At 42.7% G+C, this 20288-nt stretch overlaps 1 protein-coding gene across 1 annotated transcript in view; it reads right to left on the bottom strand.

The window, feature by feature from the left end:
* Window positions 1-20288, bottom strand: part of NUP93 (nucleoporin 93) — a 90552-nt gene that overhangs the window by 20619 nt on the left and 49645 nt on the right. Inside the window, 3 exon segments of the mRNA XM_033128270.1 lie at window positions 136-210; window positions 10084-10212; window positions 15852-15914. Coding sequence (XP_032984161.1) covers window positions 136-210; window positions 10084-10212; window positions 15852-15914 — 267 coding nt within the window.

Raw genomic sequence — 20288 nt, 5'->3', positions numbered from 1 at the left:
TTAACCAGCCCTCTGAATGAAAACCCAACTTGCTTTCAGGGTTTGCCTTTCACATGAAGGCTTTGTTCTCTTTTACTCCCCAGAGGGCTCATGCAGGATTTTCCTGGATTCGATCTTCCTCCAGAGCACGCTCACCTGCCGGGCATAGGCCATCTCGATGCTATCCAGAGAGCTTCGACCAGGGGGTCCCACATCACTGATGTAACTTGGCTGTAGATAAAGACACAATGAGACTTGGTTAAGATCAGCATTCTGTCATGGAAAGAAAAAAAAATCATATAAAAGTAGGTTTCTCTTTAAAAGCTGTGAGGAGTCTGTTTCCTAGCCAGACTTCTTCAAAATGATGATTTTAGGGATTTCAACAGAAAGCAACTCTCTTACCATGAACTCAGGACACCGAGCAGGCATGGGACTCAATTAACTCAAAAATAACGAGAGGCTGGATAGGCTGTAAGGGTATCTCAATGACCATTTCTAGACATGCACATTTTTCCAACATGCGGTTTCAATCCAAGCCCCCTCCAGCACACCACCCCTCTCCATGGCCTCACACCAGCGAGGCGGTGGTCTTTACGTGTGGGCTTCCTATTTCCATCAGTCATGTCAGACAGCTGAGGGAATGGAGTTTATAGGGTCACAGTACCAGGATTCAGACACTTCTAGTCTGGAGTCCACACTAAGACAACAGCTGCTGATTAATTTTCTGCATCTGAAGATGTGAAGCCAGTCTAAGTTAGGCGGTCATTCATTCATTCAGTAAACATTTGCCAAGTGCCCGCCTGCCCATGTGCATAGCTGTGTGCACATTCACCCCCAAAGGGATGACAGTAAGTCATCCATAGAGCCTGTCCCCAAAGAGCTTACTGTCTAATGGGGAGAGTTAGGCACAACTATATGGAAAAGTTTATTAGTCTCTTTTTAGAAAGACTAGAGTTAATCTTATTTCTCTAGCTAAGCTTATTTTTTACTGTAAACAAATATGGAACCAAATTAGGTATATTCTATAGGTACATTCTTAAATTTCCAATACATTAGTTTGAACTGTGCTGTAGCAGAGATCAAATTCTTTAAGCTTCTCTCATAAAAATAAAAAACAAAAAACCAATGCTCTATTCTTTAAAATCCCAAACAAAGCAGTGTAAAATAGGATTCCTGGAAACCAATGGGAGATAGCAGCAAAACTTCCTAGCTCTACCACAGCTCGTAAAGGAATACCAGTGTATTCCTCCCAGGAAGCCCTGGGAGTAGGCAAGAGAATGGCAGGAGGCAGAAAGGGGGGACATAAACCCTCAGGTTCTGGAGAATGAGCTGGACTGTCAGGACACCTGGGTTCCAGGAGGGCCATTTCCTCCCTGGCTTTGGGGTCTGGCATAGTCTCTTAGAGCGTCTGGGTTCCCATCAGTTGAATGAAGGGAGCTGTCTCAGACAATTTCGAGCGGTCCTCCTCAGCTCTGTCTGCAATCACTGGTATTAAAAAGCTTCAAACACTTTACTGACCGTGGTAGACGCTGCTGGCTGGCTGACCAAAGACCATTTTAAACCCCTACCTCTCACCTCTACCCTCTGCTACCTTTCAGTCTGGCATATGGCGTAAAATATATACCCAATGGTCATTTCTCTCGGAAACACTGACTTCCTGAAAACCACCGGGTTACAATAACAATAGCTACACTTACTGAGCACCTACTCTGTGCTAAGCACTGTCTTAATGTCCGTGTATTACCTCCACAACCCTCTGAGATGCATACTTTTATTATATCAGTTTTACAGATGAAGACAGCAAAGCACACAGGAAGTAACTTGCCCAAGGTCATTCCAACAGGAAGCAGTGGAGCCATGGTTTTAATCCAAAGTCGGAATCACACTGCCTGCCTGCCAGGGCAGCCGAGGGCAACTTTCCAAGGACAGCCACGCAAGAACAAGAGAGAGCAGTGGGTAGGAATCCTGGCTCCACCACTCACTAGCTGCGTGACCTTGCTTGCGTCTCCTGCTTCCTTTGAGCCCCCGTTTCTCTACCTGTAAAACAGGGGGAGTGATGGGGTCCATCTCATAGGTGTGCGATGACGATTAAGTGGGGAGAAGAACAGTACTTATCTCACAAAACTGTTGGGAGGAGTAAGTAGAAAGCGCTCAGCACAGTGCCTAACACCCGGCCGGTAAACGCAAGACGTTACCACTTTTTAAACAAAAAATACACAACCACGATGAAGACAGGAATAAATCCAATATTGGACAATGGATAGATATGGACACGAGAGAAACAGAACCTAATGTATTTTACTTTGTGCTGGCTGGAAATTCGCCTCTCATTTTTCGACAATGAACACACACTCCTTGTATGAACAGAACGCCCTCCGGCTCATTTTCTACATCTGGACTGACTCTGAGCGCTCCCAGTAACACTGGGGTGAGGGCTATTCTATAAGACAGCCACCTTTCCGGAACAGAACTAACCATCTGAAAGCCGATGGTCCCAAAGTCTTTCTAAAGAACAGAGCACTAAGCTTGTTAATTCCAGTAACGTAACTCGGGACAATAAATGGGGGATGAAAAGGGCAACAGCACTAAAACATTTCTGCAAGGACATAGTTGTTTCAATATACACAAACAGCCTTGAGAAATATTTTCCAGTACTAAAACCCTAATTTTTAAAACTATCCATTTAAAAGTAGTTGGTTTTCAGGTTTCAAATTTCCATTTAAATTAATTTTGCTTAATGCTCTTGTTTTCAAAAGCACCTTTCCTTCATTTGCCCTTGGCCAAGCCTCCACTTCACCACACATAAAGTCAATTATCCATCAACAGGATGTGTACGTGCACATTCCAGAGCACAGGAACCAGCAAACGTTCATCACAATTTCAAAGCCAGGCGCTGCTTGAGGGCTGGGAAAGTAGACACCAGTATGCTGTGTGGGAGTAACATTTCAAACTCCTCAAACCTCGGGGTTTCTCTGCACTGGGGCCAGACTGAACCCTAGTGGGGAGATCAGAAAGGCAGGGGAGGTGAGAGGCCTGGCCACAGAAGACAACAAGGGGCTCACGCAGGAGGCTGGCGATAGGTGGAGAGACAGCCACCTCTGGGAGCACAGCCATGAGAAGGGTTTTCTCAGAGTACACTATGTTCCCCAAACAGTCATTCCAAGAGAGCATTTCACAACAGGCAGGATGTGGTTGGAGAGTGGCAGGAGGGAATCACGAACTGACTTTTGTACAAGGCATATCCATGGATGAATGAAACTCGTTCCCCAGGGAGGACATATTCTAGTCAGGGAGAAAAGAGGGGAACTAGCATGCCTAGCAAAATAAGCAGAGTGAAAAGAAAACATGACGAGACTATAGAAGAAAGGGAATTTTTCACTTCCAAGTGGAATGTTTTGGCTTTATGTAAGCAAAAATGGAACCAACGTGATTAATTTACAATACTTGGCTACAAAATCTGTACACAGAAACCCAGGACTATTAGAAAAAAACACCAAGTTGGGACCAGAAGACCCAGGTTCTAAATGCAACCCAACTGTGTGACCTAGGGCAATGACATCTAACTTTCCTGGAGGCTTGTTACTCATGGATGAAATGAGAAGTAAACGTGGGCCACTTATACAATGAAACCTATTATAGCCACTAGGGAATGATAGACACCTACATGGACTAACTTATACTGAACTGATCATATGGACATATATGTATAAGTATGCCCATAAGGATCTAAGAGGGAGCTGGAAGGACAGGATGTGCACCACTGTCACAGTTATGTTGGGTGGGCCTGGAGGTCAGCGACAGAGTTTTCATAGTGGGTCTATACACCGCGCCCATCAGAACACCGTGCAAGAAGGAAGTGTTTCTGGAGGACACATCAAGATGTTAAAATGAAGGACCTGCTGATTGGGGTTTTTAAACTTTTTTGAAAGACCAGCAGAGCACTTTCTATCCTTGAAATCCGACTCAAATTCCAGTAAGTGAAACAAATTTACCCCCTAGGAAACTACCAGGGAGCCATAAAATAAATACATCCGGTATGAAATCATCTCGTCTGGGGTTTTCAAATTCAAACTGTCGGTCTATATTTCAGTGTCTTCCATTAAATGTAATACACCACCTACTGCAAGACAAATTGTTTTTTATGTAGGAACAAAAACCGCTGTCAATTAAAGGACGACACAGCACTGAATTTAAGACAAATCCTGATTTCAGAAACGTTGAAATGTAGAAAAGATACGTGACTGGGAATTGATGAAATACAGTATTAAGTCAGTTAGCAAACTCGGAGACTATGTTTAATACAGTTACCATCATTATCTATAAGTAGTAAGCCACAACTTGGCCTAGCAAGCTACAGGCTCGAGAGACAGGCTAAGTGATTTTCCAGACAATACATTAAAGGACCATCCACTGACTATGTCTAATACCAACACAGGCACGAGACTACTCTGAGGTTGGATAACTTTTAAATGCTGTTTTAAAAGTTAATGAAGGTATGTATCAACCGTTCCCAACACTGCTCAAACCCCACGTGCTATCATGCAAGCACGGCCACTGGTCTCCCTCACACTGACCAGATGCGGAGATGAAGGCACACAGCTTCTTAGCTAAGAGTCTCTTTCTTGCTTTAAAGCACATCATTTTTATTCAGCCCACAACTTGAGAAGTTATTAGCAAACTTTCAATTCCTTCCTTCCTTTAAAAATTATACCTCTTTCTTCAATGATATCCTAAGGAAATTAATTTCCCAAATTGAATTTATGCTACTGAAGCATTGTTTCCTTTCTTAAAACTTGTCAGGAACAGATATTACCAATGTGTCGCTGCTTTTCTATTATCAGTAGGCTTGGGGGAAAAATGTTTCAGGAAGCACCATAAGCTAGTTCATTTTGGCTTAAAAAAAACCCACAAACAAACCAGGGCTCCAGCCTCTCTTTATATTAAATTATCCGAATTTGGACATTCTCCTTCAAATGGAAGGTCAGTTCAAAATGACTGGAAGCCTCCTCCCTAACTAATGACTCTTTGGATTCCAACAACCTTATTCCTGACAACAAGTACTTACAAAGGGACAGATGCTTAAGAAAATGACAATATTTGGTGTGTAGCTCACCATAAATACTGCTAAGATGTGCTGAATGTGCTCTCTGTGCCACCACGGAGCTGGGCACTTTACACGTTCTACATTCCTCGCAACAGTTTTTCTAAGAGGCCTTTTACAGCGAGGAAACCCAGGCCCGGGGACCTAGGCCTGCGAATTCCAAAGCCTGTCTCTGGCCTTCACACTATGTGGTTTCCTGGAAAGAAGGTAGAGAAAGTGCCTGCTCACATGGAAACAATATCATCTTTCCATCATTTTGAAGAAAATTTTATGGAAAAGCCTATAAAAACACATCGCTCCACACATCCATCAGAATGGTTAAATTAAAAATCACAAAAAATACCAAGTGTGGCAAGGATGTGGAACAAATGGAATTCCCACATCCTGGAAGTGGGTGGGTACATCGATACAACCTTTTTGGAAACAGATTTGGCAGAATCTACTAAAGCTGAACATATGCATGCCCTCTGACCTAGCAAGTCCCCTCTCAGGTATACCCAACAGATGTTCACCAAAAGACACGTACAAGAATATTCACAATAGCACTATTTATAAAAGCCAAGCACTGGAAACTAACCAAATGTCCATTAAAACCAGAATGGAAAAACAGCTTGGTTATACTGTCCAGCCATCAGAATGAATGGCCCTCAACTACATGCAACGATATACATACAGAATTGATGAAGAAACAAGGCTACATACTGTATGACCCCATTTACACAAAGTTCAAAAACAGGCAAAATTCATCTATGATGTTAGAAGTCACAACAGGGGGCGCTGCTGATGTTCTGTTTCTCTCTCTGGGTGTGCTCCATTTGTGATAATTCATTGAGTTGTACACTTACAATGTGGGCACTTTTCTGTATAAACGTTATACTGTAGGGAAAAAGTTCAAAACAATAGTAACAAACATCAAAACCTACAAGAAAGAGCCAGAAAATGGTAATTCCCTGGATAACCTGAAGGGAGAACCATCTGCCTCAGTTGCCATCTTTAATAGTAAAGCTACCCACTCTGCCAGATGTCACAACAGAGAACAGCAAAAGTGTCAGTAACTCCCTTCCAAGGGGACTCGAGGTCAAGGAAGAAGAGTCTACTAAATAGACTAGTCTATTTTTAAGAGAAGAACAATCAAGAAAGAACATCTCATTAGCAGCTTATAATTACTTCTAAATCCCAATACAGACCACAGCCTATTAACACCATTTTAAAAAATGAAGTTTATAAGATCATGAGCTGTTCTATTTATCTGCCCAGACTCACAAGAAATTGAGAAAGAAACATCAGGCTGGCCTAGGGTTTTATCCATTAGTTCTTTCCCAAAGACTCTGATCTGAGTCTTTGAAGTCTTTGAGTCTAAGAAATGTGGAACAGGGGCCTTAAGGAGTAATTCCCTAAGACAAATGACTTTAGCATCTACTTATTTTGGGGCTAATTTAATAGAAAAACCGGTTTTTAAATTAGGAGTGAATTTGTAGATATGGGATGTGTGAAGTCAACCCGCAGGCGTGACAAACTGCCAAGCTACCTACCCTTGACCCAGACGTCAACAGAATAATGGTCTAGAAGCAGTCCTAGGTCTCATCAGCACTTTATACGTCTCTCTGAGCCTCAGTTGTCCTAAACTCTCTTGAGAAAAGAATGCTAGCTAGCCATGAAACAACTTCTAGGAAAAAGACTTATCAGGAAGCACTGGTAATAATATTTGAAATGTCTAACATTGTATTTTTTAATCTGCACCTCCAAGTTATTTGAAACTGCTTTCTAACAATACCATGTTTCCCCGAAAATAAGACCAGGTCTTACATTAAGTTTTGCTCCAAAAGACGCATTAGGGCTTATGCTCAGGGGATGATGTCCTCCTGAAAAATCATGCTGGGGCTTATTTTCCGGGTAGGTCTTATTTTCAGGGAAACCTGGTAGTAAGAGATGGCCATTATGGATCAGATGCTTTACATTACCACTAATCTTCCCAATAATCCACTTCACAGCGAGGACACTGAAGGTCTACAGGGTTAATAATGTGGACAAGGTCTCAGAACTAGTCAGTGATGAAGCTAGAATTTGAACCCAGGTTGTTCTCTCCCCAACACAGGAGTGGTAACTGTGTGGCAAAACGCAGCACCCCTGGCACAGGGCAGACATCACTAATCAAGCCATAGCACCCCTGGCACAGGGCAGACATCACTAATCAAGCCATAGCACCCCTGGCACAGGGCAGACATCACTAATCAAGCCATAGCACCCCTGGCACAGGGCAGACATCACTAATCAAGCCATAGCACCCCTGGGACAGGGCAGACATCACTAATCAAGCCATAGCACCCCTGGCACAGGGCAGACATCACTAATCAAGCCATAGCACCCCTGGCACAGGGCAGACATCACTAATCAAGCCATAGCACCCCTGGCACAGGGCAGACATCACTAATCAAGCCATAGCACCCCTGGCACAGGGCAGACATCACTAATCAAGCCATAGCACCCCTGGGACAGGGCAGACATCACTAATCAAGCCATAGCACCCCTGGCACAGGGCAGACATCACTAATCAAGCCATAGCACCCCTGGCACAGGGCAGACATCACTAATCAAGCCATAGCACCCCTGGCACAGGGCAGACATCACTAATCAAGCCATAGCACCCCTGGCACAGGGCAGACATCACTAATCAAGCCATAGCACCCCTGGCACAGGGCAGACATCACTAATCAAGCCATAGCACCCCTGGCATGGGGACAGACATCACTAATCAGGCAAGACACTCTTTTCTGCTGGTCCCAAGGTACAGCCTCAACATCCGTCTCAGGAAAGATCTCCAGGATAAGTCAAGGGAAAAAAGAAAGATACAGAACAAAGCATACAGTGAGCTAACTTTTGTGTAAGCAGGAGTGGGGGATAAGAATATATAGTCTCATGTACTTGTATTCATATAAAGAAACACTGGAAATATACACAAGAAAGTAAAAATAGCGATTGACTCTGGGGGAGGCAAAAGGGGAAGGGAATGAATGGGCTTTTGGGGACTGGGGACTTTAATTCTTGAATTATAAATACCTTGCCTTTTTAAAAAATTAATTCTCAAGAGGAGTAAACCCTCAACTTAGCACTACCACCAATCAATATATTCTTTTTCTTTTTTTTTAAAGGAGGGCACAGCTCACAGTGGCCCATGCGGGGATAGAACCAGCAACCTTGGTGTTGTTATTAGCACCAAGCTCTAACCAACTGAGCTAACCGGTCACCCCACCAATCAATATATTCTAATGTGAGACACAGACAACAAGCAATACAAAAACAGAAAACATATACAATGGTACGGAGAAGGGAATGCTAAAAAGAAGAATACAGCTAGAAAAGGGGATACAGGCAGTGCTGAATGGAGAGGTTGGTTTGGATTTCAGGTATCAAGCCCTCGGAAGGCCTCAAGGAGACGGCACTGGGAAAACACTTGAAGGAAGTGAGGGAGACAGCCACAGAGTTATTCAGGGGAAGAACATTCTAGGCAGAAGCAACACAAAGCACAGAGGCCCTGAGGCAGCAGCAAGCCTGCCAGGTTTGTTCAAGGAAACTGTCAGGCGCTCACGTTGTCTGTAGCAACAGGAGCAATGAGGAGAGCAGTACAAGATGAGCTTGGAGGGGCAATAAGACCATGCCCGGCAGGGACTCACAGGTCGTGGTGAAGACCGCGGCTTGCTCTCCGTGAGTGGGTACCACTGGAGGGTCCTGAGCAGAGGAGCAACATGATCCAAGCTGTTTTAATAGCGTCACTCTGGCTGCTGTGTTAAGAGATTGTACAAGGGCAAAAGCAGGGGGACCAGTGTGGTCGATAACCTCTAAGATGGCCCCCAACAATCTCCACCTCTGGGAGTCAAACCCTTGTGTAAGTCTCTCCCCGTGAGTACAGGCTGATTTAGCGACTTACTTTGAGCAGAGGGGATAGGGTGTTACTTTCAAGACTAAGTTAGAGAAAGACTGGGTTCTATCATGGGGGCACTTTAGCTATCCCTCGGATCCCTCACTCTTGTTCTAGGGGAAGTAAGCTACGCTGTGAGCAGCACAACTCAAGAGACTCACATGACAAGGAACTGTGTCCCTAAGCCAAGAATCACGAGTGGGCTTGCGAGTGGCTCTGTCTGTCCTGAGTCGAGCCCCGAGAGGCAGCCTCAAGAGACCCTGAATCAGAAATAACCAGCTAAGCTGAACGCTCGTTTCAGCCACTACGGTCTGGAATAATTTGTTACAGAACAACAGATAACTAAAACAACCAGTTAGTCTCGTTCGGTAATCTGAACAAGAGCCGATGGTGGTTTGGACCGAGTGCTAACAGCGGAGGTGGTCAGAAGTGGTTGGATTCTGGGTATATTTTGAGAGCAGGGTTAACTGCACTTACCAACATGTGCGAGAGACTAGGTGGGGGAAGGAGGGGACAAAAATGAATCTGAGGGTTTTGATCTGAGCAAGTGAAAAACTGGAGTTGCCATTTATAAAGCTGATAAACTCTGTGAGAAGAGAAGCTGGCGCCGAGGGGGAGGTGGGGGGTAGTTGCTATCATGACTCAATTCTGGACATGTTTAGCTCGAGGTGGCCGTGACACATGTAAGTACAGCCAAGGCCACCAGACAAATGAGTCTGGGGTTTGGGGCTGCAACGTAAGTGTGAATCTTTAGCATATAAATGGTATTGAAAGCCACCAGCCCAGACAAGATCAACAGAGCAGTGACTGAGGGAGGAACAAGAACGTGCCAAGGATTGAGCCCTGGGACACTCACAAACCTAGAGGTGAAGGAGTTTGAGGAAAAGTCAGCAAAGAAGGCTGAGCGAAGCAGCCAGACATATTAGAGGAAATCCAGGCAAATGTTGGTGTCCTAGAAGCCAAGTGAAGAAAGAGTTTCGGGGGGAGATAGTGGTCATCTGTGCCAGGACTGCCAGTGGTCAAGCAGACAGGTGTTCTTTGACCTCGGATTTTATTAACAGTAGTTTATCTTCGGAGCTCAACAGACCTCACTTTCTTGAGTAAAGTCAAGGGCGTCCTCTCCTGAGGCCAGCAGTGTGTGGAGAATTCGCTGTTTCACTTGCTCCCACTCGACCAGCATTGACTCTCGATGGTACTCTTCAGCCATGCCAAAGGTCTGTCCGAGACAAGCAGAGAGAGACAACCCAGACGAAAACACAAAGAACACATTTCCTTTAAAGTGCAACAGAAATGCAAAGCCCCCCATATCTACCATCTTTCCATAAGTAGAGCAAAAGCAATCTACTTTAAAAATTATCCTTAAAAAGTTTACTGATAACTGTTCGCAACATATCATATCTATCATCAAGTTTAACACGTTAAAAAAAATTTTTGTTGTGGTAAAATACACATAATATTTACCATCTTAACCATTTTCAAGTGGACAGCTCAGTGGCATGAAGTACATTCACAGTGTTGTGCAACCATCACCACCATCCCTCTCCAGAACTCTTCATCTTGCAAAACTGAAATTCGGTCCCCTATAAATCATAACTCTCCATTTCCTCCTCCCTCCGAGCCCCTGACAACCACCATTCTACTTTCTGTCTCTATAACTTTAACTACTTCTAGCTACCTTATGTAAATGGAATCATACAATATTTGTCTTTCTGTGTCTGGCTTATTTCACTCAGCATAATGTCTTCAAGGTTCATCCATGTTGTAGCAGGTGTCAGAATTTCCTTCCCCCTTTCAGTATGAATAATAATATTCCATTGTATGTATACACCATATTTTATTTATACATGTATCTATTCATGGACTCTTGAGTTGCTTCTACCTTTTGGTTATTATGAATAATGCTGCTATGAACATGCGTGTGCAAATATCTCTTCAAGTTCCTGCTTTCAATTCTTTGGTGTAGATACCCAGAAATGGAACTCCTGGATCACATGGTAATTCTGTTTATTTTTGTGAGGATTGGTTTCCATCGAGGCTGCACCATTTTACAATCCCATCAATAGCTCACAAAGGTTCCAATTTCTCTACATCCTTGCCAACACTATCTTCTGGTTTTTTGACAGTAGAAATCCTATGGGGTGAGGTGGTAGCTCATAGTTTTGAATTGCATGTCCCTAATGATTAGCGATGGTGAGCATCTTCTCACATGCTTATTAAGCCAAATAAAATTTTTAAACCTCTGAAATTAGGCAACATATTACAATTGTACTTAGTACACATTACATAGTACTTAGTACATAATAGATTATAAAATCAATGCTATCTTAAGACTTAATAAGCATCTAAGAAAAAACAAAATATTCTCCCAGTGTCTTTATTTTTTTAAGAAACAGTAATATTTTCATAGGAGGAAGCAAACTAGTAAAAGAAAAATGGAGCCTTCTGTGCTTAGGTTTCCTACCCATCTACTCAGTCATTACTGAAATGTCTGGCAAACCTCACTCCTGTCTGCTGTGACACTGCAGTTGTTACCAAAACAAAGGCACTCAGAAGGAAAAGGAAAAAAGACTAAGAAAAAAGGAGGGGAGGGGAAGGAGAAAGAGGACAAAATAAAACCTCTGAGGAAGGAATTAAAGCAACTTAAAGAGATATACTGAAACATGACCACTCTTGGTCTATTATTTTTTAATTGGCAGGCCAGGTTCCCGTCGGCTTAAGCCCACTTTTCAGAAAGCCATTTCATTTTCAATCTGATTACAATCAGACTGGCACCTAATGAGGCTGTACCAAGGGAATGAATATTAGGAATTCCTGCTTTATTTTTGGCAATGCAGATATTTTATACTGATAATAACCATATACATGAGCTTTGGGAAAGCTTTGAAAAATCACATATACTCTTCTTATAAATGAGATGTTTGACTATGGACCAATATTTATTAAAATGTGAAAAAGGCAGACACACACAAAAATGATTAGGAAGAAGGTTGGCACATCTTACAAGTTTGATTTTGGTCTATCAATGAATGGATCCCTTTTCTAATATGTATTCTGAAGACACACAGAAAAATGACAATCACAAAGTTTAAAAATTAGTATTCCACCTAGTTTTCTTCTTACTGAGCGTCAGGCAGAATGGACCATGCCAGTCAGTTGGGCCGTATTGAAAAAATAGCTAGAGAAAAATAATTTTCTCTTGTTACATTAGTGACTTTTAACGGAAAGCTATGCATTTTGAATAGAGAGAAGTATGTTAGAACAAAAAGGGTGTTGGGGGGATTGGTAGTTTTCCTGGAAGGTATCCAGAAATAGTGCACTAGGAACCGCAACTTCTTCTAAAACTCTTCCTATTTAATGCTGAAATCAACCACCTCCTTAGCACTGAGATTCTCCCAGCAAAGGAAGATGGAGGCCCACGTGGCACAAGGACCAGGCTGGGTAGAAACAAGGAGGTGCGGGAAGGATGGCATCCCATACAGCTTTCTGGGCTTGCCAAGAGGAAACGAGGCACTAAGCTGTGGCCCTGACCAAGGACCCAGTATCACAAGAGTTTTTCTTAAGGACAAGTCCTCTGGCTGATACAGAATGGCAGAGTAGTAAATACAACTGAAGAAAACAGACAATCTGCCACCCAAAGACATTGCTGAGGATAGTGGGGCAGATTTCCAGCATCACGTAAGGGTCAGAGCGACAAGAGTGGGCATTAACCATGCCCTGTTAATCACGCTGCCCCCCTGTGTGCCAAGGACTCCTGCTTCGCAAACACAGGAAGTGCTCTAAAAACTGGCAGCTTTCTGAGCTCAAATCCTCAGACATATCTGAGAAGTTTGCCAGCTACTCATTTAGAAACAGCCCCACAACCGGAATGAATGGCATTGTGGTTCCATTCATCATTAGTGCGATAAGGAGCTTCGAAGGAAAATAAATGGCCCGACATTAAAATTCTCTTCCCATGACCATGCCACCCCCACCTTATCTTAATTACATTAGATAATGGACCATCCAATCTGTGGGCTAATCAGAACGATCAGCCACCCATCGGCCCTAGTCCAGGCTATTTCATTTAGACCCACATCTGAACCACCAGATGGATTAGGTGCAAAGAAGAATGTCAAGTCGAGGAGCTAATGAGAGAATCAACAGAGCTACTAAACTAAAAACTAAGAGAAGAAGAGGACAGTGAGGGTCTGAGGAAAGGTGGGAGGTCGGGAATAGAAGGAACCAGATGGAAAGAAACCCACGGGAAGAGGAAAGGGGTAACCTAGAAGGGTGTGTGGAGGTCTAAGTTAAGAGGACGATAAGACAAACCACAGAAAATGACAAAGCAGTGGAGAAACAATTATAAATTGGAATCTTTCAAACTACATGTGGATATATATCTCTTTGAACAGAGTTAAGAAAGGAAGGGAGGGAGAGAACTGGGCAACTGACTTGAGAACAGGTGGGGGGCACTCAAACCCCTTTTTCACAAAGGGAAGAGGGCAATATGCTTTGACTTCACACCGGCTTATTACTGAGCTGTTGCTGGCTTTTAGAAGCGCTACATATGTTCTGATAATGTTGTTCTGTTTTTGCGAGGATGCACCACATGGGAAAAGATAGGACACATTTGTGGTTTTGTAGCTTGTTTTCTTGGCATTTCAGCAGGACATTGGCAAGTTCTTCAAACATGAAATTACCACCGAAATGCCAGGAAGCTGCTCACCTTTTGTTTGAAAATGGCTCTTGCTCAGCGGCAGTCTCCCAGTGTCCCGTCAGGTGAAGGGTCTCCCCACCCCCCGACGGGCTCCCCACATCGGAACATCTCCCTCAAACACATATGCACACATTTTGCACTGTGGTATGTCACTTAAATGTTTTGGCTGGCTGCACATTTAGTCTCAGTATGGCACAATGTTCAGAGACTGCCAATTCCAGAAACACATTCTGCAGGGTAAATGGATTAAGAAGGCTCAGTGGCATTCGACAGTCCTAATTTAATTTCACCAGTCCCTTACAGCACGAGAATCAAAGTTGGGAGCTCACTCAAAGCATGAACCAAAAAACAAAAGTCTTTAAAAAAAAAATGTTTTCACATCGGAATCAAGTGAATTTCTCTATTTCCAGAAATACATACTACCGTGTTTCCCCGAAAATAAGACCTAGCCGGACCATCAGTTCTAATGCGTCTTTTGGAGCAAAAATTAATATAAGACCTGGTCTTATTTTACTATAATATAAGACTGGGTATAATATAATATAATATATAAGATCTCGGCCTTATTTTATTATAAGACCCGGTCTTATATAACAAAATATAAGACCGGGTCTTATATTAATCTTTGCTCCAAAAGATGCATTAGAGCTGATTGTCGGGCTACGTCTTATTTTCGGGGAAACACAGTATTGCCAAAAATATAATTAATGCAATTTCAGGGATTTTTACTCTGATAATTAAATCCATCAGTCATTTTAATAATGCCTTTGGAACATTTTCTTATAAATGAGAGCTGGAAAGGCCCCATGCTGTCCTATCTCACTCACATCAGCCCTACTGAGACATTTCTACCTGCACAGAATATTTTAATAAAGTACACTGAGGAGCATTTTTTTTACATTATTATTTTTTAATAAATACAGAAATGTATTTCACTTGCTATATGGATTATACAAATAAACAGAAGAACAAAGGTCTCCCTTCACCCCTACTGGCCTTTGCAGAGGCAGCTGCTGCTGGCAGATTAGCGTGAACCCTCCAGCTTCCTTCCTGGGAAAAGCTGCATTTTTAGAACCAACTCCACATGATCACTAACCTTCTTCCTTTCTCCCCGAAAGACCCCGTGGCCTGAAAATCTCTTACTCCATAATGGGATGTTCTGGAAAGGTTTTCATCTTTTAATCCTTGTCAGACACACATGGCGGTAACTCACGTGTTAGTAAGTAAGTGACCTTTGAGTATCTTGAGGGAATACTCGGTGCAAAACTTTGCTGCACATACAATGGCTGCTCTGGCTGACTTATTTATCGTCCTTCCAAGGGCTAAGCTAGTTTGTTTTGTTTTTTCAAGAGTTTGGAGAAATTAATATAAAAGTCAGCACAAAGAATGAAGTCTTGCCATTTGCAACAACATGGATGGACCAAGAAATAAGTCAGAGAAAGACAAATACCGTATGATCTCACTTATATGTGGAATCTAAGAAAACAAATGAACAAATAAAGACAAAACAGAAACAGACTCATAGATACAGAGAACAAAGTACAAATCTCCATTTATTTAAAAAAAAGTCACAGGGATGTAATGTACAGCATAGGGAAATTGTCAGTATTATCACAATAACTTTGTATGATGACAGATGGCTACCAGATTTATTGTGGTGATCATAAGGAATATAAATGTTGAATCACTATGTTGTACACCTGAAACCAATATGTCAACTACACTTTAACTTAAAAAAAAATAGCAAAAATAAAAGGTGGCATAGAAAGTCAAATTAGATGATAAAAGGAAAAAAATTGAGGAAAATTATCAATGATCGTAATTGTTTTTCTGAACTGCTGATTCAGTAGAAACCAAAATACTACTTTTTGCTACAACAATAAAACTAAAGAATTGTCTGGCCCTTCCATCTTAAGATTAATTGAACAATTAATTGACCAGCCCAGTATTTCAGATGCATTTCAGTCGCTAAACACATGTGGAGTTACAAGCATGGCATTTTTCTCCAAAACGGTTTCTGTAGAATTCCCTCAGGTGAACTCACTGTCTAAGTAGGAGAGTTGGGCCTTGGACAGGCTCCAGCTTCCAGAACCTGCGCTCCCTGTATACAATGCTACCCTCACAACGGTTGTGTGTCTATATTCAGGTTCGTTTCTTACCCTCTTCCGGGACTCTTCAATGGCAGACAGCAAGGCATTGTCCTTCTCGTTCTTCAGGAAGCCCTAGGAAAGGGGGAGAAATGACACAACTCAGGCTCAAAGGAACCTTCAAATCATCAGAAGTACACTGTAGGATAAAAAATAACTGCAAGGGTATCTGCTAACCTGCCCACCTCCACCCTCACAAAATTCTCAACTAGAAAATATCAAAACAGATGGCTTTTACAGATGTTTCCTAGTTTCTTTCATTTTGGGAACACATGATGACCAACAGAAGGTAAAATTCCCATGGAGCAGTAGTGTAAAGTTTCACGTCCTGTAAATGTATAAAATGTGAACAGTCGGGACTGCCCTTCAAATTCCTAAATGGCCCATATTACAGATACAGCTTTGACCATCAGCCAGACTAATTGTTCCTTAGTCGGTATTTCTCTGTTGCTTTTAATGACTTCTTCAATTTCTTCCTAACTTTGAGGAAGCCATCTCTATTCACCTGTCTGGGTGTTTTTCACTTGTCAATGGCTGAAATACCCGAAAAATCATTTATTTACACATTTCTGCTGGGCTTTTGCCATGTGCACTTCTTATTTCAGACCCGATGATGTCTGCTACTTTTATAATAGAGGTAGGGTGAAGAGGAGACATGGTCTGGTTTAATAGGCACAGGGTTAAATAAATACCTGTAAAATGTAACTATACAACAGCACAATGAGAGACCTAGTTTTCAAATTGTGGGCCCCATTTACTAATAGCATGATTTTAGCCAAGACACCCAAACTCTAAACCTTAGTTTACTTATATGTAAAGTAACTAGTAAATGAGACAATCTAATCAAATGCTTGGCCCAAGGTTCAGTACACGTAGCTCCACTATTAGAATCAATTAGATTTAGATCCGTTGGTGACATTAAAGAGATGCCCAGGGTGACCTCCTTGTTTCCATTCATTGCCCTCATTGCTCAAGCTGAGGTCTTAAGGAGGAGGGAGAGGGGCACTGTCCTGCAGTCCTGACAGACGGCCACAGCTACAGACAGACAGAGTGCGCTTCCGTGCCTGCCTCCATGCCGACACCTTGCCCTTCACACATGGGTGAAGCTTCTTTTCCACAGCTTAGGGCATGGGGGGCGGGCAAGGAAGATGATCCACCAACTAGGTAGAGATCAAAGTCCTCATAATAGGAAAGGATTCAAGTTAGCCTACACATGGATCCACCTACACTCTGTCTGCAAGGTACCTGCATGGCAAGCACACTATTACTGTTGGCTTTGTGGGAGGTGTGATAAAAAATATGGTGAATGTTTAAATTTTAAAAAATTTATTATAGTAAAAGACATATTGCCATTAATCCCCCTCAAAATACTCCCCCTTGCTTCGAACACACCCATCCCATTGTTCACACCACTTTCCGAAGCAATTCTGGAAGTCCTCTTTCGTGAGTGTCTTTAGTTGCGCTGTCGTGGCTGCCTCCATGTCCTGAATCATTTTGACTTTGAAGAGCCAGAAGTCACATGGTGCCAGATCCAGTGAATATGGTAGACGAGGACACGCTCTAATGTTTTTATTTGACAGAAATTGCCATACCAGAAGCAATGTGTGACATGGAGCGTTGTCATGATGGAGGATGAAAAGTAAAGACACTCACAAAAGAGGACTTCCAGAATTGCTTCAGAAAGTGGCAAGAACGATGGGATAAGTGTGTTTGAAGTGAGGGGGAGTATTTTGAGGAGAATTAATGGCAATGTGCCTTTTACTGTAATAAATTTTTTAAATTTAAACATTCACCGTATTTTTCGATCACACTCTGTACATGTCCCAAATGACCTGTTCTTCCAGAATTGCGTTTTTACTCTTTTTTCCCCAAGGGAATATAATGCAAAGTCAAATTAAGCGGAGGCTTTTAAAATGACATGATAAAAACAATATTTGACAGTTTTCTTGAAAACTTGGTGTCATGGTTAAGTAATTAATTTCTGATCACTTAATATGTTTTAACAACTGTGACATTTTAGTGTATTTTGTTCAAACAGTCCCAGCTATGAGGCTGCTGGTTCTTTAAAAATAACGGGTGGGGGGGCCTGGGTAGGACTGGGGGTATAAATGTACGTATTACTAACCTCCTTCGATTCCCCAGGTCCCCTCTGTATTAGCCCACGACTGTCCCACACCCCCACCTGGGAGTGCACTGGGATGGGCAGGGACCATGGCCAGCAGCCCAGGAAACAGTTCTCGCACAGGCTCCTCCAGGGCAGTCCCTGAGGCAGCTCCCAGCAGCTCTGCGGACACAGCATGAAGACTGTTCCAAACACCCACCATATTGGTAACTGGTGTGGGGCTGTGGTGGGCCGAGGCCTCGGTCACTTGCCTACCATTGCAATAGCCTCAATGAAGCAGAACACGTCAAGCTAGGACTCCGTGTCCACGTACACGGGGGCAGGCAGCTTGCCACCACATCACGCCTGCTTCTGGGCATCGCAGGGGAACCAGACAACAAATGTTGGGAAGGATTTTAATGGACCTTGTTTATTCCCTTCACAGCAAATGATTACATCAAGTCAACACACCTCTGTTATGAATTCCCTTTCTTGAGCGGTCTTCAAAGGTTAAAGCTAAAGGCTGTAGTGTCACAGTTGATAAACACAGCTATGGAGCTATTATCACTGAATGCTGTTTCCGAACAAAGGGTAAGCACAGACTGCTTTGTTGCACCTTCTCATGGCCGCTCCTATGGGAAGCAATTGTCTAAACAAGACACGTTGCCGGATGGCACGGGAGGGTGATAACCACTGCCTGACAAGGCCTGGTCCCAAGTGCCCCACCCGCTCTCTGGGCTTCCTCTGCTTCTCCCAATCAATGATCGGCCCACCCCATGCTTTTGACTGCACTCATGTCAACATATTAGGTTTGTGCAAAAGTAATTGCGGTTTCAAAGGTTAAAAATAATTGCAAAAACCGCAACTACTTTTGCACCAACCTAATGCAACCCACATACACATCCACACAATTAAAACGCAAATGCAAAGCAATAATCAGACACATTTGTTTAAAAGCAACATAATATTCTATAAGAAACACAATTCTAAAAATTTCTAAGAAATAAAATTTCAAGTAGTGGTTAAGAAGAAAAAAAGAAGAAGAAAGACATTGCTTTGGGGACGATTATTCTCTTCTTTAAAAGATTCACTGCCATTGTAAACCTCAACAATTGGCCTTTCTCAATAACACAAAATAAGCCGACAAAATATATAGATTTTGCATTTTGATTTTTCATCCTTTATTCCTTTCTAAAATGAAACACTAAAATAGGCTACAAGTCATATTTTTATTTTTAAAAGCAACACATTAGTGACCTATCTTTTGAAAAGAATCTTAAAAATAATATACAGTCAGAACAGTGCTGGGATCGGTGTGCCATCTAGTGGTAGTTAGTTTCTTTTCAAGGACACACAAGAAAAAAATAACAAAGAATTAAAAAGCTGGGCAGAAAAATACCTACGTCAGCCCCAACTGCCCACAGATCTCTTCCTCGACTTCCCTTTTCCGTGAATGTTTGTTTCCTTTCCTTCCAGCTCCTACTGTGAGGCACCGCTCATGGCCCTCATCCCAGAGAGGTACTTTCATAGCTTATCAGAACACGAGTTTTCCGAGTTTTCCGTAGACATCAGCTGGGTGGAAAGGGTGAACTGCGGGGAGCCTTCTCTTATTGGGTGGAGCTCCCTGCCACACTGAAGCCCCCTGTCATAGAGAAGGCCCAACTGCCCACCTCCCATGTGGAGATGGCAGCCATCTAACTGTGACCCTCAGAGCTCCTCATCAATAATACCTGCTCTTCTTGCCAACAAGCCCTTTCTAATGCTCATTCTCCCACCCAGCCCTTCTACTGCTGACACTACATAAAGGACATTCTGTAAACACCTGCAGGCCTGCTGCATAAGACAACTACTCCTGATGTCCACATCTGTATACTGTTCCTCACTGCCAGAGTCCTGGGAACAGACCCTCTTCTAACTTGCTCCTTGAATGGGTTTTGGTTTCAAGCTTTCTCTAACATATAATAGCTCCCATTCAGGAAGCAATTAAGGGCCAGACCCTGCTCTAGGCAATTCAAAGACATAGCTGTTAATCTTTTAACAATATTAAAGAGTACACATGATCACCCCACTCGCCCCCCACTCACCCTCACCCCATTTTACAGGTAAAAGGCAGGTTTTAGCATTTAACTAACTTGACCAAGGGTTCCCATCCAGGAACAAGCAGAATTCAAACACAGTTCTAACTCTCAAGAGAGCACCAGTTTCCTAATCAAGAAAATAAAGAAAAACTTCTTCTTCTCTCTCTAAAAGGATGGAGTCCAGGAGGGGTGCAAAAATATCCTTAAATGTGTTTTCTTCATCAGTTATTAGTTCCCCTTCACAGATGACGAAGTAAAAAGCTCAAAGAA

Source organism: Rhinolophus ferrumequinum, chromosome 15, assembly GCF_004115265.2.
Source record: "Rhinolophus ferrumequinum isolate MPI-CBG mRhiFer1 chromosome 15, mRhiFer1_v1.p, whole genome shotgun sequence".
Lineage (NCBI taxonomy): Eukaryota > Metazoa > Chordata > Mammalia > Chiroptera > Rhinolophidae > Rhinolophus > Rhinolophus ferrumequinum.
This window is presented reverse-complemented; position numbering and strand designations above follow the sequence as displayed.